The 25,928-nt window shown below is 43.1% G+C and overlaps 1 protein-coding gene across 1 annotated transcript; it reads right to left on the minus strand.

The window, feature by feature from the left end:
* Window positions 1-17,269: 17,269 nt before the first annotated feature.
* Window positions 17,270-18,271, minus strand: LOC116361767 (putative proline-rich protein 21). Its single transcript, XM_031816116.1, has 2 exons — window positions 17,584-18,271; window positions 17,270-17,424 (listed from the first exon to the last, which is right to left on the minus strand). Exons 1-2 carry the CDS (start codon window positions 18,269-18,271, stop codon window positions 17,270-17,272), a joined length of 843 nt encoding a protein of 280 aa, XP_031671976.1.
* Between the last annotated feature and the right edge of the window lie 7,657 nt (window positions 18,272-25,928).

Raw genomic sequence — 25,928 nt, forward strand, 5'->3', positions numbered from 1 at the left:
TGTCTCAGTATCATATAGACTATTACACTATACTGTCTCAGTATCATATAGACTATTACACTATACTGTCTCATATAGACTATTACACTATACTGTCTCAGTATCATATAGACTATTACACTATACTGTCTCATATAGACTATTACACTATACTGTCTCAGTATCATATAGACTATTAAACTATACTGTCTCAGTATCATATAGACTATTAAACTATACTGTCTCAGTATCATATAGACTATTACACTATACTGTCTCAGTATCATATAGACTATTACACTATACTGTCTCATATAGACTATTACACTATACTGTCTCAGTATCATATAGACTATTACACTATACTGTCTCAGTATCATATAGACTATTAAACTATACTGTCTCATATAGACTATTACACTATACTGTCTCAGTATCATATAGACTATTACACTATACTGTCTCAGTATCATATAGACTATTACACTATACTGTCTCATATAGACTATTAAACTATACTGTCTCAGTATCATATAGACTATTAAACTATACTGTCTCAGTATCATATAGACTATTAAACTATACTGTCTCAGTATCATATAGACTATTACACTATACTGTCTCAGTATCATATAGACTATTAAACTATACTGTCTCAGTATCATATAGACTATTACACTATACTGTCTCAGTATCATATAGACTATTAAACTATACTGTCTCAGTATCATATAGACTATTAAACTATACTGTCTCAGTATCATATAGACTATTAAACTATACTGTCTCAGTATCATATAGACTATTAAACTATACTGTCTCAGTATCATATAGACTATTACACTATACTGTCTCAGTATCATATAGACTATTACACTATACTGTCTCAGTATCATATAGACTATTAAACTATACTGCCTCAGTATCATATAGACTATTACACTATACTGTCTCATATAGACTATTAAACTATACTGTCTCATATAGACTATTACACTATACTGTCTCAGTATCATATAGACTATTACACTATACTGTCTCAGTATCCTATAGACTATTAAACTATACTGTCTCAGTATCATATAGACTATTAAACTATACTGTCTCAGTATCATATAGACTATTAAACTATACTGTCTCATATAGACTATTACACTATACTGTCTCAGTATCATATAGACTATTAAACTATACTGTCTCAGTATCATATAGACTATTAAACTATACTGTCTCAGTATCATATAGACTATTAAACTATACTGTCTCAGTATCATATAGACTATTAAACTATACTGTCTCAGTATCATATAGACTATTAAACTATACTGTCTCAGTATCATATAGACTATTAAACTATACTGTCTCATATAGACTATTACACTATACTGTCTCAGTATCATATAGACTATTACACTATACTGTCTCAGTATCATATAGACTATTAAACTATACTGTCTCAGTATCATATAGACTATTAAACTATACTGTCTCATATAGACTATTAAACTATACTGTCTCAGTATCATATAGACTATTACACTATACTGTCTCAGTATCATATAGACTATTACACTATACTGTCTCAGTAGTGTATAGACTATTAAACTATACTGTCTCAGTATCATATAGACTATTAAACTATACTGTCTCAGTATCATATAGACTATTAAACTATACTGTCTCAGTATCATATAGACTATTACACTATACTGTCTCAGTATCATATAGACTATTACACTATACTGTCTCATATAGACTATTACACTATACTGTCTCAGTATCATATAGACTATTAAACTATACTGTCTCAGTATCATATAGACTATTAAACTATACTGTCTCAGTATCATATAGACTATTACACTATACTGTCTCAGTATCATATAGACTATTACACTATACTGTCTCATATAGACTATTACACTATACTGTCTCAGTATCATATAGACTATTACACTATACTGTCTCAGTATCATATAGACTATTAAACTATACTGTCTCATATAGACTATTAAACTATACTGTCTCAGTATCATATAGACTATTAAACTATACTGTCTCAGTATCATATAGACTATTACACTATACTGTCTCAGTATCATATAGACTATTAAACTATACTGTCTCATATAGACTATTACACTATACTGTCTCAGTATCATATAGACTATTAAACTATACTGTCTCAGTATCATATAGACTATTAAACTATACTGTCTCAGTATCATATAGACTATTACACTATACTGTCTCAGTATCATATAGACTATTAAACTATACTGTCTCAGTATCATATAGACTATTACACTATACTGTCTCAGTATCATATAGACTATTACACTATACTGTCTCATATAGACTATTAAACTATACTGTCTCAGTATCATATAGACTATTAAACTATACTGTCTCAGTATCATATAGACTATTAAACTATACTGTCTCAGTATCATATAGACTATTAAACTATACTGTCTCAGTATCATATAGACTATTACACTATACTGTCTCAGTATCATATAGACTATTAAACTATACTGTCTCAGTATCATATAGACTATTAAACTATACTGTCTCAGTATCATATAGACTATTAAACTATACTGTCTCAGTATCATATAGACTATTAAACTATACTGTCTCAGTATCATATAGACTATTACACTATACTGTCTCAGTATCATATAGACTATTACACTATACTGTCTCAGTATCATATAGACTATTACACTATACTGTCTCATATAGACTATTAAACTATACTGTCTCATATAGACTATTACACTATACTGTCTCAGTATCATATAGACTATTAAACTATACTGTCTCAGTATCATATAGACTATTACACTATACTGTCTCATATAGACTATTACACTATACTGTCTCAGTAGTGTATAGACTATTAAACTATACTGTCTCAGTATCATATAGACTATTAAACTATACTGTCTCAGTATCATATAGACTATTACACTATACTGTCTCAGTATCATATAGACTATTACACTATACTGTCTCATATAGACTATTAAACTATACTGTCTCAGTATCATATTGACTATTACACTATACTGTCTCAGTATCATATAGACTATTACACTATACTGTCTCATATAGACTATTACACTATACTGTCTCAGTATCATATAGACTATTACACTATACTGTCTCAGTATCATATAGACTATTACACTATACTGTCTCATATAGACTATTAAACTATACTGTCTCAGTATCATATAGACTATTAAACTATACTGTCTCAGTATCATATAGACTATTAAACTATACTGTCTCATATAGACTATTAAACTATACTGTCTCAGTATCATATAGACTATTACACTATACTGTCTCAGTATCATATAGACTATTAAACTATACTGTCTCAGTATCATATAGACTATTAAACTATACTGTCTCAGTATCATATAGACTATTACACTATACTGTCTCAGTATCATATAGACTATTAAACTATACTGTCTCAGTATCATATAGACTATTAAACTATACTGTCTCAGTATCATATAGACTATTAAACTATACTGTCTCAGTATCATATAGACTATTACACTATACTGTCTCATATAGACTATTACACTATACTGTCTCATATAGACTATTACACTATACTGTCTCATATAGACTATTACACTATACTGTCTCATATAGACTATTACACTATACTGTCTCAGTATCATATAGACTATTACACTATACTGTCTCAGTATCATATAGACTATTAAACTATACTGTCTCATATAGACTATTCACTATACTGTCTCATATAGACTATTACACTATACTGTCTCAGTATCATATAGACTATTAAACTATACTGTCTCATATAGACTATTACACTATACTGTCTCAGTATCATATAGACTATTAAACTATACTGTCTCAGTATCATATAGACTATTAAACTATACTGTCTCAGTATCATATAGACTATTACACTATACTGTCTCAGTATCATATAGACTATTACACTATACTGTCTCAGTATCATATAGACTATTCAACTATACTGTCTCATATAGACTATTACACTATACTGTCTCAGTATCATATAGACTATTACACTATACTGTCTCAGTATCATATAGACTATTACACTATACTGTCTCATATAGACTATTAAACTATACTGTCTCATATAGACTATTACACTATACTGTCTCAGTATCATATAGACTATTACACTATACTGTCTCAGTATCATATAGACTATTACACTATACTGTCTCAGTATCATATAGACTATTACACTATACTGTCTCAGTATCATATAGACTATTAAACTATACTGTCTCATATAGACTATTAAACTATACTGTCTCAGTATCATATAGACTATTAAACTATACTGTCTCAGTATCATATAGACTATTAAACTATACTGTCTCAGTATCATATAGACTATTAAACTATACTGTCTCAGTATCATATAGACTATTACACTATACTGTCTCAGTATCATATAGACTATTAAACTATACTGTCTCAGTATCATATAGACTATTAAACTATACTGTCTCAGTATCATATAGACTATTAAACTATACTGTCTCAGTATCATATAGACTATTAAACTATACTGTCTCAGTATCATATAGACTATTACACTATACTGTCTCAGTATCATATAGACTATTACACTATACTGTCTCAGTATCATATAGACTATTACACTATACTGTCTCATATAGACTATTAAACTATACTGTCTCATATAGACTATTAAACTATACTGTCTCAGTATCATATAGACTATTAAACTATACTGTCTCAGTAGTGTATAGACTATTAAACTATACTGTCTCAGTATCATATTGACTATTACACTATACTGTCTCATATAGACTATTAAACTATACTGTCTCAGTATCATATAGACTATTAAACTATACTGTCTCAGTATCATATAGACTATTAAACTATACTGTCTCAGTATCATATAGACTATTAAACTATACTGTCTCAGTATCATATAGACTATTAAACTATACTGTCTCAGTATCATATAGACTATTACACTATACTGTCTCAGTATCATATAGACTATTACACTATACTGTCTCAGTATCATATAGACTATTAAACTATACTGTCTCATATAGACTATTACACTATACTGTCTCAGTATCATATAGACTATTAAACTATACTGTCTCAGTATCATATAGACTATTACACTATACTGTCTCATATAGACTATTACACTATACTGTCTCAGTATCATATAGACTATTAAACTATACTGTCTCATATAGACTATTACACTATACTGTCTCAGTATCATATAGACTATTAAACTATACTGTCTCAGTATCATATAGACTATTAAACTATACTGTCTCAGTATCATATAGACTATTACACTATACTGTCTCAGTAGTGTATGGACTATTAAACTATACTGTCTCAGTATCATATAGACTATTAAACTATACTGTCTCAGTAGTGTATGGACTATTAAACTATACTGTCTCAGTATCATATAGACTATTAAACTATACTGTCTCAGTAGTGTATGTGTCTTTCCTTCCAAATGACTTTGAAACAAATAATGTGGCTTTGGACTCTAATACTGACCATTCACTTTCTTTCATAACCCTTTGTATCCAAAATTAAATCTAGAATCGGCTTCCTTCACTCATGCTGCCAAACATACCCTCGTAAAACTGACCATCCTACAGATCCTCGACTTCGGTGATGTCATTTACAAAATAGTCTCCAACACTCCACTCAACAAATTGGATGCAGTCTATCACAGTGCCATCCACAAAGCCCCATATACCACCCACCACTGCGACCTGTACGCTCTCGTTGGCTGGCCCTCGCTTCATACTCGTCGCCAAACCCACTGGCTCTAGGTCATCTATAAGTCTTTGCTTGGTAAAGCCCCGCCTTTTCTCAGCTCACTGGTCACCATTGCAGCTCCCACCGGTAGCAAGCGCTCCTGCAGGTATATCTCACTGGTCACCTTCAAAGCCTATTCTTCCTTTGGCCGCCTTTCCTTCCTGTTCTCTGTTGTCAATGACTGGAACAAACTACAAACATCACTGAAACTTGGAGACCCATATCTCCCTCACTAACTTTAAGCACCAGCTGTCAGAGCAGCTCACAGTTCACTGCACTATAGTGTACATAGCCCATCTGTAAACAGCCCATCCAACTACCTCATCCCCATACTGTACTTATTTATCTTGCTCCTTTGCACCCCAGTATCTCTACTTGCACATTAATCTTCTGCACATCTATCTCTCCAGTGTTAATCTGCTATACTGTAATTACTTTCACCACCATTGCCTATTAATTGCCTGACCTCCCTTATCCTACCTCATTTCCACATGCTGTATATAGACTTTCCTACTGTATTATGGATTGTATGTTTGTTTATTCCATGTGTAACTCTGTGTTGTTGTATCTGTCGCACTGCTTTGCTTTATCTTTGACCAGGTCGCAGTTGCAAATGAGAACTTGTTCTCAACTAGCCTACCTGGTTAAATAAAGGTGAACAATGGACAATTTCTCAACGTTTTAAAATGGGGTGAAATGCAGAAACATGACATGGTTTGTGGAAGAAGATACCCAATGACTTCTGATCAACATGACTTCTGATCAACATGACGTCACGATAAAACTGCTTGATTCCTCTGAACCTTTTACAAGTTTTGGTAACACTGTATATTAAGTTGTCTTAACACTTTATGTTAGGTTGTGGTAACACTGTATATTAAGTTGTCTGAACACTTTATGTTAGGTTGTGGTAACACTGTATATTAAGTTGTCTTAACACTTTATATTAGGTTGTGGTAACACTGTATATTAAGTTGTCTGAACACTTTATGTTAGGTTGTGGTAACACTGTATATTAAGTTGTCTGAACACTTTATGTTAGGTTGTGGTAACACTGTATATTAAGTTGTCTGAACACTTTATGTTAGGTTGTGGTAACACTGTATATTAAGTTGTCTGAACACTTTATGTTAGGTTGTGGTAACACTGTATATTAAGTTGTCTTAACACAAGTGTTGGACTAGTAACCAGCAGGTAGCCTAGTGGTTAGAGCGTTGGGCCAGTAACCAGCAGGTAGCCTAGTGGTTAGAGTGTTGGACTAGTAACCAGCAGGTAGCCTAGTGGTTAGAGTGTTGGTCCAGTAACCAGCAGGTAGCCTAGTGGTTAGAGCATTGGGCCAGTAACCAGCAGGTAGCCTAGTGGTTAGAGCGTTGGACTAGTAACCAGCAGGTAGCCTAGTGGTTAGAGTGTTGGACTAGTAACCAGCAGGTAGCCTAGTGGTTAGAGTGTTGGACTAGTAACCAGCAGGTTGCCTAGTGGTTAGAGTGTTGGACTAGTAACCAGCAGGTAGCCTAGTGGTTAGAGCATTGGGCCAGTAACCAGCAGGTAGCCTAGTGGTTAGAGCGTTGGACTAGTAACCAGCAGGTAGCCTAGTGGTTAGAGTGTTGGACTAGTAACCAGCAGGTTGCCTAGTGGTTAGAGTGTTGGACTAGTAACCAGCAGGTAGCCTAGTGGTTAGAGCATTGGGCCAGTAACCAGCAGGTAGCCTAGTGGTTAGAGTGTTGGACTAGTAACGGAAAAGTTGCAAGATCGAATCCCCGAGCTGACAAGGTACAAATCTGTCGTTCTGCCCCTGAACAGGCAGTTAACCCACTGTTCCTAGGCCGTCATTGAAAATAAGAATTTGTTCTTAACTGACTTGCCTGGTAAAATAAAGGTTAAATAAAATAAATAAAAGGTAAAACAACATAAATAATTATTTATATTACGTTTCTTTAAAATGTTTATAAGTTGTGGTAACACTTCCTATAAGATGTAGTAACACTAATTACTGCACTAACTATTCGTACGAATCTTTTTCAAGATTCCACTATTAATCTTCTCTTTAATTCTTATGTATTCTTATGTATTTATTGAGCTTGGAGGGACTCAACTACTCTAGTTGGCTACCTCGCTAGCTAAAGCTATCAGGCTAATGTATGCTTTGATGCAAACCAGAGTCCCTTCACTCGTGACACCATTTCCCCCGGGCTAATAGAAGTCCATTCTTCATCCTCCTGAGTTTCATTTATGTAAAGGAAATTTGAAGCTATCACTTAAAGGTGCTGAAATGACATGCTGATGGATGCAGTGTTTAGACTAGCTAGTTAAGACGTAAACCCTCTGTGCCGTATTGGGTGAGACACACACACACACACACACACACACACACACACACACACACACACACACACACACACACACACACACACACACACACACACACACACACACACACACACACACACACGCACACACACATGCACACACACATGCACACACACACACACACACACACACACACACACACACACACACACACACACACACACACACACACACACACACACACACACACACACACACACACACGCACACGCACACATGCACACACACACACTTCCTTTAACAAGCAGACAATATAGAGTTATAAATGAATCCTACTGTCAAAGAACTTGCTTCAGGGGAGGGATAAACCCCGCAACAACAAATGAAGGACATCGTTACTATGGCAACTATCATAAATTAAATGGGGGGGGGGGGGGGTGAAGGGGGGAGGGAAGGGGGACAACAAAACGACTGAACCTTGTCGCTCCGCTTGTTTCCCGTCTACAAGGTATCAAATTGATGACGGTCCGGCACGGTCTGGCACGGGAAGTAACTTCTCAAGCAACTTTTGACATTTCAGCCTTCAACAGTGTATAAAGATGCCAAGAGTGACGAATGGAGAAAACTCAGCCGCCAGGCCGGGAAGGAGAGAGAAAGAAAGAGAGAGAGAGAGACTCATTGTTATTTTTCATCTCAGCAACAGGCAGACAGTGTGAGTACAAGAGCTCTTGAGCTCCAGACAGACAGAGAGACAGATAAAATAGGAAGTCTTGAGAACAGTGTAAATACGTTTGCCTTTATCCGATCCCATGGACGCTAGCTAAAGGGCAAATATAGTTTTTTTTTCTGTGAGAGAAAGCTCAAGGCAGAGTTTACATTAGCACACATCATCCTATATTCATTCTCTAGTATCTTAGGCTCTACTGAAAAAACATGTTGAGTTGGGTGATTTCTTACAAGTGGCATCTTTCTGTCAACGTACTTTCCGTAATGGCAGTCAGGTCCATAATTATTGGCACCCTTGACAAAAAATGAGCAAAAAAATACTATCATAATAATTAATACAAATACTGGGGTTAATGACACTGAGCTTTTATTCTAGAATGTTTTCTTAGATTCTAGAACACATCGGGAGGGAATCTTAGAACATTCCTCCGTACAGAATCTTTCCAGATCGTTGATATCCTTCATCTGTTCTTATGGACTGGCCCTTTTCAATTCAAACCACAGTGTTTCAAAGGGGTTTAAGCCCGGAGACTGAGATGGTCATTGTAAAATGTTCCCGAGTGGCGCAGCGGTTCTAAAGGCACTGCATCTCTGTGCAAGAGAAGTGTCACGCCCAGGGTGTGACATGGGTGATACAGTGCCTTGCGAAAGTATCCGGCCCCCTTGAACTTTGCGACCTCCAAGTCCAGACCTGAATCCAATCGAGAATCTGTGGAAAGAACTGAAAACTGCTGTTCACAAATGCTCTCCATCCAACCTCACTGAGCTCGAGCTGTTTTGCAAGGAGGAATGGGAAAAAATGTCAGTCTCTCGATGTGCAAAACTGATAGAGACATACCCCAAGCGACTTACAGCTGTAATCGCAGCAATAGGTGGCGCTACAAAGTATTAACTTAAGGGGGCTGAATAATTTTGCACGCCAAATATTTCAGTTTTTGATTTGTTAAAAAAGTTTGAAATATCCAATAAATGTCGTTCCACTTCATGATTGTGTCCCACTCGTTGTTGATTCTTCACAAAAAAATACAGTTTTGTATCTTTGTTTGAAGCCTGAAATGTGGCAAAAGGTCGCAAAGTTCAAGGGGGCCGAATACTTTCGCAAGGCACTGTATATGTGTTTTTGTCTTATTCTAGGGTGTTAGTACTGTCTAGGGGTTTTTGTAGATTTATGGAGTTGTTTTCACCTAGGTGTTTATGTTGGTCTATGGTTGCCTAGATTGGTTTTCAATTAGAGGCAGGTGTTTATCGTTGTCTCTGATTGGGAACCATATTTAGGCAGCCATCTTCTTTGGGTATTTCGTGGGTTATTGTCTATGTTATATGTTAGCACATTGTTTATATAGCGGTCACGATTGTCTTATTCGTTTAGTTGTTTAAGTGTTCTTCGTTAATAAAGAAGTATGTATTTACACCACGCTGCGCTTTGGTCTCTTCCATACGACGATCGTGACAGAATAACCCACCAACCAAGGCACGTTACCACGTGGTAACGGACAGCAGAATAACCCACCAACCAAGGAGCAAGCAGCGTGGTAACGGACAGCAGAATAACCCACCAACCAAGGAGCAAGCAGCGTGGTAACGGACAGCAGAATAACCCACCAACCAAGGAGCAAGCAGCGTGGTAACGGACAGCAGAATAACCCACCAACCAAGGAGCATGCAGCGTGGTAACGGACAGCAGAATAACCCACCAACCAAGGAGCAAGCAGCGTGGTAACGGACAGCAGAATAACCCACCAACCAAGGAGCAAGCAGCGTGGTAACGGACAGCAGAATAACCCACCAACCAAGGAGCAAGCAGCGTGGTAACGGACAGCAGAATAACCCACCAACCAAGGAGCAAGCAGCGTGGTAACGGACAGCAGAATAACCCACCAACCAAGGAGCAAGCAGCGTGGTAACGGACAGCAGAATAACCCACCAACCAAGGAGCAAGCAGCGTGGTAACGGACAGCAGAATAACCCACCAACCAAGGAGCAAGCAGCGTGGTAACGGACAGCAGAATAACCCACCAACCAAGGAGCAAGCAGCGTGGTAACGGACAGCAGAATAACCCACCAACAAGGAGCAAGCAGCGTGGTAACGGACAGCAGCAGCAATCAAAGGACTTCTGGACTTCTGGCACAGCCAGGGGAATATCGCCGTCCCAAAGCAGCCAGGGGAATATCGCCGTCCCAAAGCAGCCAGGGGAATATCGCCGTCCCAAAGCAGCCAGGGGAATATCGCCGTCCCAAAGCAGCCAGGGGAATATCGCCGTCCCAAAGCAGCCAGGGGAATATCGCCGTCCCAAAGCAGCCAGGGGAATATCGCCGTCCCAAAGCAGCCAGGGGAATATCGCCGTCCCAAAGCAGCCAGGGGAATATCGCCGTCCCAAAGCAGCCAGGGGAATATCGCCGTCCCAAAGCAGAGCTGGAGGCAGCGAAAGCAGAGAGGCGCTGGTATGAGGACGCAGCACGGCGGCGCGGCTGGAAGCCCGAGTGGCAGCCACAAAAATGTCTTGGGGGAGTATGTATTCGGGTACTCGGGTAGGAGACCTGCGCCAGCTCCCCGTGCTTACCGTGGAGAGAGAGGGCGTTGTACCGGGCAGGCACCGTGTGGTGGAGCGCACGGTGTCCCCGGTGCGTGTGCATAGCCCGGTGCGGTACATTCCAGCTCCTCGTATTGGCTAGAGTGGGCATCGAGCCAGGTGCCATGAAGCCGGCTCAGCGCATCTGGTCTCCAGTGCGTCTCCTCGGTCCGGTGTACATGGCACCAGCCTTACGCATGGTGTCCCCGGTTCGCCAGCACAGCCCAGTGCTGGCTATTCCACCTCACCGTACTGGCCTGGCTACGGGGAGCATTCAACCAGGTAAGGTTGGGCAGGCTCTGTGCTCCAGATCTCCAGTGCGCCTTCTCGGTCCGGTCTATCCGGTGCCATCTCCATGCACCAGCCCTCCGGTGGCAGCCCCCTCACTGGCCTTCCTGTGCGTCGCCAGAGCCCAGTTCTCCCTGCGCCTCGTCTGTCCTGAGCTCCCCCCTCTCCCCTCCCCCTCTCCCCTCCTCTGCTCTCCCCTCACCCTCCCCCTCCTCTCCCACCCCCTCCTCTGCTCTCCCATCCCTTCACTTCCCCTTCCCCTCCATTCCCCTCCCCCTCCTCTCCCACCCCCTCCTCTGCTCTCCCTTCCCTTCCCCCTCCCCTCCCTTCCCCTCCCCCTCCTCTCCCACCCCCTCCTCTGCTCTCCCTTCCCTTCCCCCTCCCCTCCCTTCCCCTCCCCCTCCTCTCCCACCCCCTCCTCTGCTCTCCCTTCCCTTCCCCCTCCCCTCCCTTCCCCTCTCCCTCCTATCCCACCCCCTCCTCTGCTCTCCCATCCCTTCCCTTCCCCTTCCCCTCCCTTCCCCTCCCTTCTACCCTCCCCTCCTCTGCTCTCCCCTCCCTTCCCCCTCCTCTGCTCTCCCCTCACCCTCCTCTCCTCTCCCTTCCTCTGCTCTGCTCTGCTCTCCTCTCCCACCCCTCCTCTGCTCTCCCCTCACCCTCCTCTCCTCTCCCTTCCCCTTCCCCTCCCCCCTCCTCTCCCACCCACCCTCTCCCCTCCATTCCCCTTCCCCTCCCCCTCCTCTCACACCCCCCCCTCTGCTCTCCCCTCCCTTCCCCTCCCCCTCCTCTCGCACTCCCTCCCCCTCCTCTCCCCTCCTCTCCTCTGCTCTCCACCCCTCCCTTCCCTTCCCCTCCCCCCTCCTCTCCCCTCCCCTCCCCTCCCCTCACCCTCCTCTCCCACCCCTCCTCTGCTCTCCCCTCCCCTCCATTCCCATCCCCCTCCTCTCCCTTCCCTTCCATCCCCCTCTGCTCTCCCCTCCCTCCCCCCTCCCCTCCCTTCCACTCCCCCTCCTCTCCCACCTCCTCCCCTACTCTCTCCTACCCTCGTCTGCTACCCTCGTCACCTCATCTGATCTCCCCTCCCTTCCCCCTCCTCTGCTCTCCCCTCACCCTCCTCTCCCCTCCCTTCCTATGCTCTTCCCTCCCTTCCCCTCCCTTCCCCTTCCCCTCCCCCTCATCTCCCACCCCCTCCTCTGCTCTCCCCTCTCTTCCCCCCTTCCCCTCCCTTCCCCTCCCCCTCCCCTCCCTTCCCCTCCCCCTCCTCTCCCACCCTCTGCCCTCCCCCTCCTCTCCCCTCCCTCCCCCTCTGCTCTCCCCTCCCTTCCCTTCCCCTCCCCTCCCCCTCCTCTCCCACCCCCTCCTCTGCTCTCCCCTCCTCTGCTCTCCCCTCCTCTGCTCTCCCTTCCCCTCCCCCTCCTCTGCTCTCCCTTCCCCTCCCCCTCCTCTCCCACCCTCTGCCCTCCCCCTACTCTCCCCTACCTCCCCCTCTGCTCTCCCCTCCCTTCCCCTCCCCCTCCTCTCCCATCCCATCCCCTCCTCTGCTCTCCCCTCCCCCTCCTCTCCCACCCTCTGCCCTCCCCCTCCTCTCCCATCCCTCCCCCTCTGCTCTCCCCTCCTCTGCTCTCCCCTCCCCCTCCTCTGCTCTGCTCTCCCCTCCCTTCCCCTCCCCCTCCTCTGCCACCCTCTGCTCTCCCCTCCCTTCCCCTCCCTCCCCCTCCCCTCCCCTCCCCTCCCCTCATCTCCCCTCCTCTCCCACCCCCTCCTCTGCTCTTCCCTCTCCCCTCCTCTGCTCTCCCCTCCCTTCCCCTCCCCCTCCTCTCCCATCCCCTCCTCTGCTCTCCCCTCCCCCTCCTCTCCCACCCTCTGCCCTCCCCCTCCTCTCCCCTCCCTCCCCCTCTGCTCTCCCCTCCTCTGCTCTCCCCTCCCCCCCCTCTGCTCTGCTCTCCCCTCCCTTCCCCCCCTCCCCTCCCCTCCCGTCTCCCCTCCTCTCCCACCCCCTCCTCTGCTCTTCCCTCTCCCCTCCTCTGCTCTCCCTTCCCTTCCCCTCCCCCTCCTCTCCCACCCCCTCCTCTGCTCTCCCCTCCTCTGCTCTCCCCTCCTCTGGAACATGGAAATACACAGAAAAACATGGAAATACACAGAAAAACATGGAAAAACATGGAAATACACAGAAAAACATGGAAATACACAGAAAAACATGGAAACACATGGAAATACACAGAAAAACATGGAAAACATGGAAATACACAGAAAAACATGGAAATACACAGAAAAACATGGAAACACACAGAAAAACATGGAAACACATGGAAATACACAGAAAAACATGGAAAAACATGGAAATACACAGAAAAACATGGAAATACACAGAAAAACATGGAAACACATGGAAATACACAGAAAAACATGGAAAAACATGGAAATACACAGAAAAACATGGAAATACACAGAAAAACATGGAAACACATGGAAATACACAGAAAAACATGGAAAAACATGGAAAAACACAGAAAAACATGGAAAAACACAGAAAAACATGGAAATACACAGAAAAACATGGAAATACACAGAAAAACATGGAAACACACAGACTGTATTTACATCAGTGTTTTATTATCATTTATTTTATTTTAATAATGACATACATTTATTACACACAAAAGCAACAACAGAAAAACAACAACACAAATACACAGTTTTATTCAAATATAAGATGACGATTTGTCGCTAATATATTATCACCCACATTGATTTCATTACTTTGGTCCATTATAAGTCATTGTAATATACTGTATATATTGTGCCACTTCTGCAAAGCTGGCATCGCTCTCAGTCCAGTGTGTGTGTGTGTGTGTGCGTGCACAAAAGAGGGCAGGGGGTTTGGGAGAGGGCCAGCTGACTCTCGGGTAGAGAGAGTGAGAGAGAGGGGGGGTAGTTTTCTAGCTGAGAGAGAGAGAGCGAGAGAGAGAAAGAGACAGAGAGAGAGCGAAAGAAAGAGAGAGAGAGAGAGTGAGAGGGGGGGGTAGTTTTCTAGCTGAGAGAGAGAGAGCGAAAGAAAGAGAGAGGGGGTAGTTTTCTAGCTGAGAGAGAGAGAGAGAGAGAGAGAGAGAGAGAGAGAGAGAAAGAGACAGGGAGAGAGCGAAAGAAAGAGAGAGCGAGAGAGGGGGGGTGGTAGTTTTCTAGCTGAGAGCGAGAGAGAGAAAGATACCAAGAGAGAGCGAAAGAAAGAAAGAGAGAGAGAGTGAGAGGGGGGGTAGTTTTCTAGCTGAGAGAGAGAGAGCGAAAGAAAGAGAGAGCGAGAGAGGGGGTAGTTTTCTAGCTGAGAGAGAGAGAGCGAGAGAGAGAAAGAGACAGAGAGAGAGCGAAAGAAAGAGAGAGCGAGAGAGGGGGGGTGGTAGTTTTCTAGCTGAGAGCGAGAGAGAGAAAGATACCAAGAGAGAGCGAAAGAAAGAAAGAGAGAGAGAGTGAGAGGGGGGGGGGTAGTTTTCTAGCTGAGAGAGAGAGAGCGAAATAAAGAGAGAGCGAGAGAGGGGGGGTGGTCTTTCTCTAGCTGTCACACTCTCTACTGTTCAGCAAATGTACTGTATGGTTCATTTAACCCTCAGTTGTGATACCTGACAGAGCAGCTACATCAGGGCTCTCCAACCCTGTTCCTGGAGAGAAACCCTCCTGTAGGTTTTAACTCCAACCCTGTTCCTGGAGAGAAACCCTCCTGTAGGTTTTAACTCCAACCCTGTTCCTGGAGAGAGACCCTTCTGTAGGTTTTAACTCCAACCCTGTTCCTGGAGAGAGACCCTCCTGTAGGTTTTAACTCCAACCCTGTTCCTGGAGAGAAACCCTCCTGTAGGTTTTAACTCCAACCCTGTTCCTGGAGAGAAACCCTCCTGTAGGTTTTAACTCCAACCCTGTTCCTGGAGAGAGACCCTCCTGTAGGTTTTAACTCCAACCCTGTTCCTCGAGAGATACCCTCCTGGAGGTTACGTTCCTGTACCAGGGTTGGAGAGCCCTTGGCTACAGTATGACAGCAACACACACACACACACACACACACACACACACACACACACACACACACACACACACACACACACACACACACACACACACACACACACACACACACACACACACACACACACACACACACACACACACACACACTTTATATGTGTGGGAGAGCGATGGGGATCAGTTAGCTATTGTTTTTTGGGAACAAGCTGAAGTAGATTGTATATGGTAGTGAGTCTACCTCTTTGTGAAATTAGACTAATGAATCTAATTATAGTTACGGTGATTACAATTTATTAAAATGAAGTGATTGGAGGATTACTCAGGTTGCAAGGTGGGTTTTAATTTAGATTACTGTGAGTTCCTGCCCACCTCTGGAAGACTGAACTCAGCGAATGCAATGAAGACTAATGAGGTTGTTGGGAAAAAGAGGAAGTGCAAACAACATATAGCATATGGTGAAAAGGAAGCATTGGCTTGTGTGTGTGTGTGTGTGTGTGTGTGTGTGTGTGTGTGTGTGTGTGTGTGTGTGTGTGTGTGTGTGTGTGTGTGTGTGTGTGTGTGTGTGCGTGTGTGTGTGTGTGTGTGTGTGTGTGCGTCCGTCTGTCTGTCTGTGTGTGTGTCTGTGGCATTGGGAGCTATTTTAACCATGCCTCCCAGACAGCAGTCTGAGAGCTGACACTGGTCTTCACACAGTAAATTATTGAGTGCACACAGAAGCGTATGGAGCGAGAGATGGAAGGAGGAAGGGAGGGAGGGAGGGAGGGAGGGAAGGAGGAAGGGAGGGAGGGAGGGAAGGAGGAAGGGAGGGAGCTGGTGGGGGGGGGGGGGGGGGGGTGGGAGGAAGGGGGTGTTTACAGGGGAACTGAGTAAACCAACCAACCAAACTTGTCATAATGCGTACTACCGCTCGACGACTTCAAAAAATGAGTCCGAGTGCTCATCATCCCTGTGTGTTCCAGAGGACAGACGCTGTTACACCCTTGGCTATTACAACACACCCTCGGCTATTACAGCACACCCATGGCTATTACAACACACCCTCGGCTATTACAGCACACCCATGGCTATTACAACACACCCATGGCTATTACAACACACCCTCGGCTATTACAACACACCCTCGGCTATTACAATACACCTTCGGCTATGACACCACACCATTGGCTATTACAACACACCTTTGTTTATTAGAACACACCCTTGGTTATTACAACACACCCTTGGCTATTACAACACACCTTTGTTTATTAGAACACACCCTGGGATGTTACAACACACCCTGGGATGTTACAACACACCCTCAGCTATTATAACACACCCTTGGTTATTACAGCACACCCTCGGCTATTACAACACACCCTTGGTTATTACAACACACCCTTGGGTTGTGTGGATTACTGTCTCTGGAACTATTCCCTGTACACATCTGTCACTGCTCCTCTTCTCCGCTCTTCTCCTCCCGCCCCTCTCCTCCTCCCGCGCCTCTCCTCGTGTCTCTCGGTGTCTGCATTAAAGTTTCAGGTGGCATGGGCCGAGGGCCTGATGTGTCTGCTGTGTGTGGCTGCTGTTAAACACGGGTCTGCCTCGTAGGACGACGCACGCTGTCGCAGCTGGAAGGGAGCCATGGGCAACAGCATGTTAGAGACATTGGACTCCCGGTCTCCTGGTGCCGCTGTGGAAGATACAAGTGTTCAATTAGTGCCACGGGGACGCAGGTACACGCTAACATTGGCAGCTAACATAGCACGGGGACGCAGGTACACGCTAACATTGGCAGCTAACAGAGCACGGGGACGCAGGTACATGCTAACATTAGCAGCTAACATAGCACGGGGATGCAGGTACACGCTAACATTGGCAGCTAACAGAGCACGGGGACGCAGGTACACGCTAACATTGGCAGCTAACATAGCACGGGGATGCAGGTACACGCTAACATTGGCAGCTAACAGAGCACGGGGACGCAGGTACACGCTAACATTAGCAGCTAACATAGCACGGGGATGCAGGTACACGCTAACATTGGCAGCTAACATAGCACGGGGACGCAGGTACACGCTAACATTAGCAGCTAACATAGCACGGGGACGCAGGTACACGCTAACATTGGCTGCTAACATAGCACGGGGACGCAGGTACATGCTAACATTAGCAGCTAACATAGCACGGGGACACAGGTACACGCTAACATTGGCAGCTAACAGAGCACGGGGACGCAGGTACACGCTAACATTAGCAGGTAACATAGCACGGGGATGCAGGTACATGCTAACATTGTCAGCTAACATAGCATGGGGACGCAGGTACATGCTAACATTAGCAGCTAATATAGCACGGGGACGCAGGTACACGCTAGCATTGGCAGCTAACAGAGTACGGGGACGCAGGTACACGCTAGCATTGGCAGCTAACAGAGCACGGGGACGCAGGTACACGCTAACATTGGCAGCTAACATAGCATGGGGACGCAGGTACACGCTAACATTAGCAGCTAACATAACACGGGGACGCAGGTACATGCTAACATTAGCAGCTAATATAGCACGGGGACGCAGGGGAAACTGTTTCTGCTGTGACGATTAGAACTTCTCCAACCCAAAAAAAACCTGGATAGATGCCAGCATTCACACCAACTGAAAGTGTGAACCACGGTATGGTGGTGAAGGTAGGTAACAACACCTCGGCCACACTGACCCTCGACCCTCGACACTTGGGCCCCACAAGGGAATGTGCTCAGCCCCCTTCTGTACTCCCTGTTCACCCATGCGTGGCCACGCACGCCTCCAACTCAAGTTTTCCAATGACACAACAATGGTAGGCCTGATTATCAACAGTGATGAGACAGCCTACAGGAAGGAGGTGAAGACCCTGGTAGAGTGGTGCCAGGAAAATAACCTCTCCCTCAACGTCAACAAAAAGAAGGAGCTGATCGTGGACTTCAGGAGCACGCCCACTACCCACGTCGATGGGACCGCAGTGAGGGTGAAAAGCTTTAAATTCCTCGGAGTAAACATCACTGAAAAACTGCCCACACAAAGAAAGGCAAAAGAACACAGACACTTGACCAAAGAACTCTGCCTAGAAGGCCAGCATCCCAGAGTCACCTCTTCACTGTTGACGTTGAGACTGGACAGAGGAACTCTGCCTAGAAGGCCAGCATCCCAGAGTCACCTCTTCACTGTTGACGTTGAGACTGGACAGAGGAACTCTGCCTAGAAGGCCAGCATCCCAGAGTCACCTCTTCACTGTTGACGTTGAGACTGGACAGAGGAACTCTGCCTAGAAGGCCAGCATCCCAGAGTCACCTCTTCACTGTTGACGTTGAGACTGGACAGAGGAACTCTGCCTAGAAGGCCAGCATCCCAGAGACACCTCTTCACTGTTGACGTTGAGACTGGACAGAGGAACTCTGCCTAGAAGGCCAGCATCCCAGAGTCACCTCTTCACTGTTGACGTTGGGACTGGACAGAGGAACTCTGCCTAGAAGGCCAGCATCCCAGAGTCACCTCTTCACTGTTGACGTTGAGACTGGACAGAGGAACTCTGCCTAGAAGGCCAGCATCCCAGAGTCACCTCTTCACTGTTGACGTTGAGACTGGACAGAGGAACTCTGCCTAGAAGGCCAGCATCCCAGAGTCACCTCTTCACTGTTGACGTTGAGACTGGTGTTTTGCGGGTACTATTTAATGAAGCTTGCCAGTTGAGGACATGTGAGGCATCTGTTTCTCAAACTAGACACTCTAATGTACTTGTCCTCTTGCTCAGTTGTGCACATCATGAAGTACTTTAAGAAGCTAGTTAAGGATAATATCACCTCTACCTCACTTGACACCTAAGACCCACTTCAATTTCCATACCGCCCCACAGATGATGCAATCGCCATCACACTGCCCTATCCCTTCGGGACAAGAGGAATACCTATGTAAGAATGCTGTTCATTGACTACAGCTCAGCATTCAGCATTATCATTAAGCTTGAGGCCCTAGGTCCCAACCCCGACCTGTGCAACTGGGTCCTGGACTTCCTGACGGGCCGCCCCCAGGTGGTGAAGGTAGGAAACAACATCTCCACTTCACTGATCCTCAACACTGGGGCCCCTCAAGGGTGCATGCTCAGCCCCCTCCTGTACTCCCTGTTCACCAATGACTGTGTGGCCATACACGCCTCCAACTCAATCCTCAAGATTGCAGATGACACAAGAGTGGTAGTTCTGATTACCAACAACAACAAGACCCTGGTGGAGTGGTGCCAGGAAAATAACCTCTCCCTCAACGTCAACAAAAAGAAGGAGCTGATCGTGGACTTCAGGAGACAGAAGAAGGAGCAGGTCCTCATCCACTTCGACAAGGCAGCAGAGAGGGTGAAAAGTTTCCCTCGGCGTGCAGACAACCTGAAATGGTCCAGCCACACAGACAGTGTGGTAAACTTCAGCCGGCTACATTTTTTTGGGGCTTGCCCTCTAACACCCTCACGACTGTTAACAGATGCACCATCGAGTGCATCCTGTCGGGCTTTATCACCACCTGGTATGGCACCGTCCACAACCGCAGGGCTCTCCAGAGGGTGGTGTCTTCCAGGACATCTACACCACCTGGTGCCACAGGAAATCCAAGAAGATCATCAAAAACCTCAGCCACCTGAGGCACTGCCTATTCACCCCACTACCATCTACAATAAGGCGGAGACATATATACAGTTGAAGTCGGAAGTTTACATACGACTCCGCCAAATTTGATTTAAACTCAGTCTTTCACAATTCCTGACATGTAATCCTAGTAAAATATCAATTTCTTAGGTCAGTTAGGATCACCACTTTATTTTAAGAATGTGAAATGTCAGATTAATAGTAGAGAGAATTATTTATTTCAGCTTTTATTTCTTTCATCACATTCCAAGTGGGTCAGAAGTTTCCATATTTTCAATTAGTATTTGGTAGCGTTGCCTTTTAAATTGTTTAACTTGGGTCAAACATTTTGGGTAGCCTTCGACAAGCTTCCCACAATAAGTTGGGTGAATTTGGGCCTATTCCTCCTGACAGAGCTGGTGTAACTGAGTCAGGTTTGTAGGCCTCCTTGCTCTCACACGCTTTTTCAGTTCTGCCAACAAATTATCTATAGGTTTGAGGTCAGGGCTTTGTGATGGCCACTCCAATACCTTGACTTTGTTGTCCTTAAGCCATTTTGCCACAATTTTGGAAGTATGCTTGGGGTCATTGTCCATTTGGAAGACCCATTTGCGAACAAGCTTTAACTTCCTGACTGATGTTTTGAGATGCGGCTTCAATATATCCACATCCTTTTCCTGCCTCATGATGCCATCTATTATGCGAAGTGCACCAGTCCCTCCTGCTGCAAAGCACCTCCACAACATGATGCTGCCACCCCGTGCTTCATGATTGGGATGGTGTTCTTCGGCTTGCAAGACTCCCACTTTTTCATCCAAACATAATGGTGGTGATTATGGCCAAACAGTTTTATTTTTGTTTCATCAGACCATAGGACATTTTTCCAAAAAGTCCCCATGTGCAGTTGCAAACCGTAGTCTGGCTTTTTCATGGCGGTTTTGGAGCAGTGGCTTCTTCCTTGCTGAGCGGCCTTCCAGGTTATTTAAAAAAAAATAAAAAAATGTTTAACCTTTATTTACCCAGGTAGGCTAGTTGAGAACACCTTTATTTAACCAGGTAGGCCAGTTGAGAACACCTTTATTTAACCAGGTAGGCCAGTTGAGAACACCTTTATTTAACCAGGTAGGCTAGTTGAGAGCACCTTTATTTAACCAGGTAGGCCAGTTGAGAACACCTTTATTTAAGCAGGTAGGCCAGTTGAGAACACCTTTATTTAACCAGGTAGGCCAGTTGAGAACAAGTTCTCATTTACAACTGCGACCTGGCCAAGATAAAGCATAGCAGTGTGAACAGACAACAACACAGAGTTACACATGGAGTAAACAATAAGCCAATAACACAATAAACAAGTCAATGACAGTAGAGAAAAGAAAGTCTATATACATTGTGTGCAAAAGGCATGAGGAGGTCGGCAATAAATAGGCCATAGGAGAGAATAATTACAATTTAGTAGATTAACACTGAAGTGATAAATGAGCAGATGATGATGTGCAAGTAGAGATACTGGTGTGTAAAAGAGCAGAAAAGTAAATGAAATAAAAACAGTATGGGGATGAGGTAGGTAGATTGGGTGGGCTATTTACAGATTAGCTATTTATGTCGATATAGCACAAATTTTACTGTGGATATAGATAATTTTGAACCCGTTTCCTCCAGCATCTTCACAAGGACCTTTGCTGTTGTTTTGGGATTGATTTGCACTTTTTGCACAAAGTACGTTCATCTCTAAGAGACAGAATGCGTCCCCTTCCTTAGCGGTATGATGGCTGTGTGGTTGCATGGTGTTTATACTTGAGTACTATTGTTTGTACATATGAATGTGATACCTTCAGGCGTTTGGAAATTGCTCCCAAGGATGAACCAGACTTGTGGAGGTCTAAAAAAACGTTTTTTTTTCTGAGGTCTTGTCTGATTTCTTTAGATTTTCCCATGTTCTCAAGCAAAGAGGCACAGCGTTTGAAAGTAGGCCTTGAAATCCATCCACAGGTACACCTCCAAAAGACTCAAATTATGAAAATCAGAAGCTTCTAAAGCCATGACACCATTTTCTGGAATTTCTCCAAGCTGTTCAAAGGCAGCAATTTAGTATATGTAAACTTCTGACCCACTGGAGTTGTGATACAGTGAATAATAGGTGAAATAATGTGAAAGTGAAAAATGAGTTTTAATAAACAACATGACAACATGACATAAGTGCTCGGTTGTCATACACACGTTTTAATAAACAACATGACAGAGTGCTTGCTACTTTTAATCACAAAGAGATACAGTATCTTCAGAAAATACACACACTCCTTGACTATTTCCATATTTTGTTGTGTTACAAAAGTGGGATCAAATTGTCATTTTTTTTGTCAACGATCTAAACAAAATACTCTGTAATGTCAAAGTGGAAATAAATAACAATATAATAAACAATACAAATAATAAAATAAAAAAGTATCTTCAAATTAGTTGTGGGTTTTTTAAATGTAACTTGGACACAGGAATATTTACTGTCTTCTTGGTAAGTAACTCCAGTGTAGATTCGGCCTTGTGTTTTAGGTTATTGTCTTGCTGAAAGGTGATTTCATCTCCTAGCGTCTGGTGGAAAGCAGAATGAGACAGGTTTTCCTCTAGGATTTTGCCTTTGCATTCCGTTTCTTTTTATCCTGAAAAACTCCCCAGTTCTTAACAATTACAAGCATACTCATAACATGATGCAGCCACTGCTATGCTTGAAAAAAAATGGAGTGATACTCAGGAATGTGTTGTATTGGATTTGCCCCAAACATAACACTTTGTATTCAGGACAAAAAAAGTTAATTGCGCTGCTAGATTTGTTTCAGTATTATGTTAGTGCCTTGTTGCAAACAGGATGCATGTTTTGGAATATTTTTATTCTGTACAGAATACCTTCTTTTCACTCTGTCATTTAGGTTAGTATTGTGGAGTAACTACAATGTTGTTGATCCATCCTCAGTTTTCTCCTATCACAGCCATTAAAATAAATATTCTTGGGGCTAGGTGTCGGCAACTTCCGGGGAAATTGGAGGGCGCGCAATTCAAAAAAATATTCATACAAATTATGGATATTAAACATTTAGGTACATTCAAGGGTGTTATATCGGTTAAAAGCTTAAATTCTTGTTAATCTAACTGCATTGTCCGATTTACAATAGGCTTTACAGAGAAAGCATGCCATGCGATTGTTTGAGGACGGCGCCCCACATCAAAATATTTTTCAATCAACACAGGGCTTCATAAAATCACAAATAGCGATTAAATATTCACTTACTTTTTAAAAATCTTCCTCTGATTTGTCATCCAAAGGGTCCCAGCTACAACATGCATGGTCGTTTTGTTAGATAAAATCCTTCTTTATATCCCAAAAAGTCTGTTTAGTTGGCACCATCGATTTGAGTAATCCACTAGTTCAACATGCAGACAAAGAAATCCAAAAGCTACCGCTAAACTTTGTTAAAACAAGTCAAAATACATTTCTATTTTATCCCCAGGTACCCTAAAATGTAGTTAAACTATAACATTTCATACAGAAAGAAGTATGTTCAATAGAAAAGTAAAATGAGCAGGTGCGTGTCCTCTTCGTCACCCGCCCACAGACTGATTTCCAACTCTGACTCTCAAAACTTAAAATTCTTCCTCGTTTGAGAAGAAACAAGCCTGAAACCTTGAACAAAGACTGTTGACATCTCATAGGAATTGCAATCTGGGAGCTAGAATTGCATAGCTTCCCATTGTAAGAGCATGGGCTCTCTCTCAAAACAAAAAATCCACATGGTTTTTCTTTGGATTTTTCTCCTACCGAATCAATTGTCTTTTAGTCTCATACATTATTTTAACATTTCAACAAACTTCAAAGTGTTTTCTATCTAATGGTACCAATTATATGCATATCCTGGCTTCTGGGACTGAGTAACAGGCAGTTTACTTTGGGCACGTCAGTCAGACAGGAAGTGGAGAAAAATAGACCCTTGCCTATATATGTAACTGTTGTAAAGTCACCATGTATTGTTGTAGTGACTGTGTGTATTGATACACCGTCCAAAGTGTATTTAATAACTTCCGCTATTAATTTTAAAAACACTGTGGAAATATTGTACAATCCAGGTGTGCAAAGCTCTTAGAGACTTACCCAGAAAGACTCACAGCTGTAATCACTGCCAAAGGGAAGTCAAACATGTATTGACTCATGTGTGTGAACACTTAAGAAAATGAGATATTTCTGTATTTAATTTTCAGTAAATTTGGAAACATTTCTGAAAGCATTTTCACTTTGTCATTATGGGGTATTCCATCTACACTATATTCCTTCTACACTCTATTCTATTTACACTCTATTCCATTTACACTCTATTCCATCTACACCCTACTCTATTCCATCTACACTCTACTATATTCCATCTACATTCTACTATATTCCATCTACACTATACTCTATTCCATATACACTCTATTATATTCCATATACACTCTACTATATTACATCTACACTCTACTATATTACATCTACACTCTATTCCATCTACACTCTACTCAATTCCACCTACACTCTATTCCATCTACGCTCTACCCTGTTTTATCTACACTCTATTCCATCCACACTCTATTCCATCTACACTCTACTCTGTTTCATCTTCACTCTGTTCCATCTACACTTTACTCTATTCCATGTACACTCTATTCCATCTACACTCTATTCCATCTACACTCTATTCCATCTACACTCTACTCTATTCCTTCTACACTCTACTCTATTCCTTCTACACTCTATTCCTTCTACACTCTACTCTATTCCATCTATACTCTATTCCATCTACACTCTACTCTGTTTTATCTTCACTCTGTTCCATCTACACTCTATTCCATCTACACTCTACTCTGTTTTATCTTCACTCTGTTCCATCTACACTCTATTCCATCTACACTCTATTCTATCTACACTCTACTCTATTCCATCTATACTCTACTCTATTCCATCTACACTCTATTCCATCTGCACTCTGTTCCATCTACCCTCTGGTCCAGCTGGGCCATTATCCTGCTAACACATCTCATGTCTGACTAACTGGTACCAACAACACCAAGCTTCAGGTTTGAACACACACACACACACACACACACACACACACACACACACACACACACACACACACACACACACACACACACACACACACACACACACACACACACACACACACACACACACACACACACACACACACACACACACACACACACACACACACACACACACACACACACACACACACAGGAGTGCATAAAAATATGAATTCTATGTGTTCATTAAATAATCATCATTGTAAAAGCAGAATAGCAGGCTTGGTGAATAGGTCTCCTACTGCCCACCCCTGCACTAACCAAACCTATCTAATGAAACCAGATTGAAAACATACAGAAATACCACAGGCCCGGAACAGCTACTTCACTCCCTCCCAAGAGCTCTGAAGTGGTGTTTTCATCCAATTTTGGCCAAAATAAATGTGTATTTTTATAATGTCGGGAGGGTTGCTAATGGATTTTGAATA

This window comes from Oncorhynchus kisutch, linkage group LG3, assembly GCF_002021735.2.
Source record: "Oncorhynchus kisutch isolate 150728-3 linkage group LG3, Okis_V2, whole genome shotgun sequence".
NCBI classification, from domain to species: domain Eukaryota; kingdom Metazoa; phylum Chordata; class Actinopteri; order Salmoniformes; family Salmonidae; genus Oncorhynchus; species Oncorhynchus kisutch.

Coding starts and splice junctions, on each gene's coding strand:
- LOC116361767 (XM_031816116.1), bottom strand. CDS start 18,271: ATGTACCTGCGTCCCCGTGTTATGTTAGCTGCTAATGTTAGCGTGTAC. Junction 17,425..17,583: donor TAGCGTGTACCTGCATCCCC/GTGCTATGTTAG, acceptor TATCTTCCACAG/CGGCACCAGGAGACCGGGAG.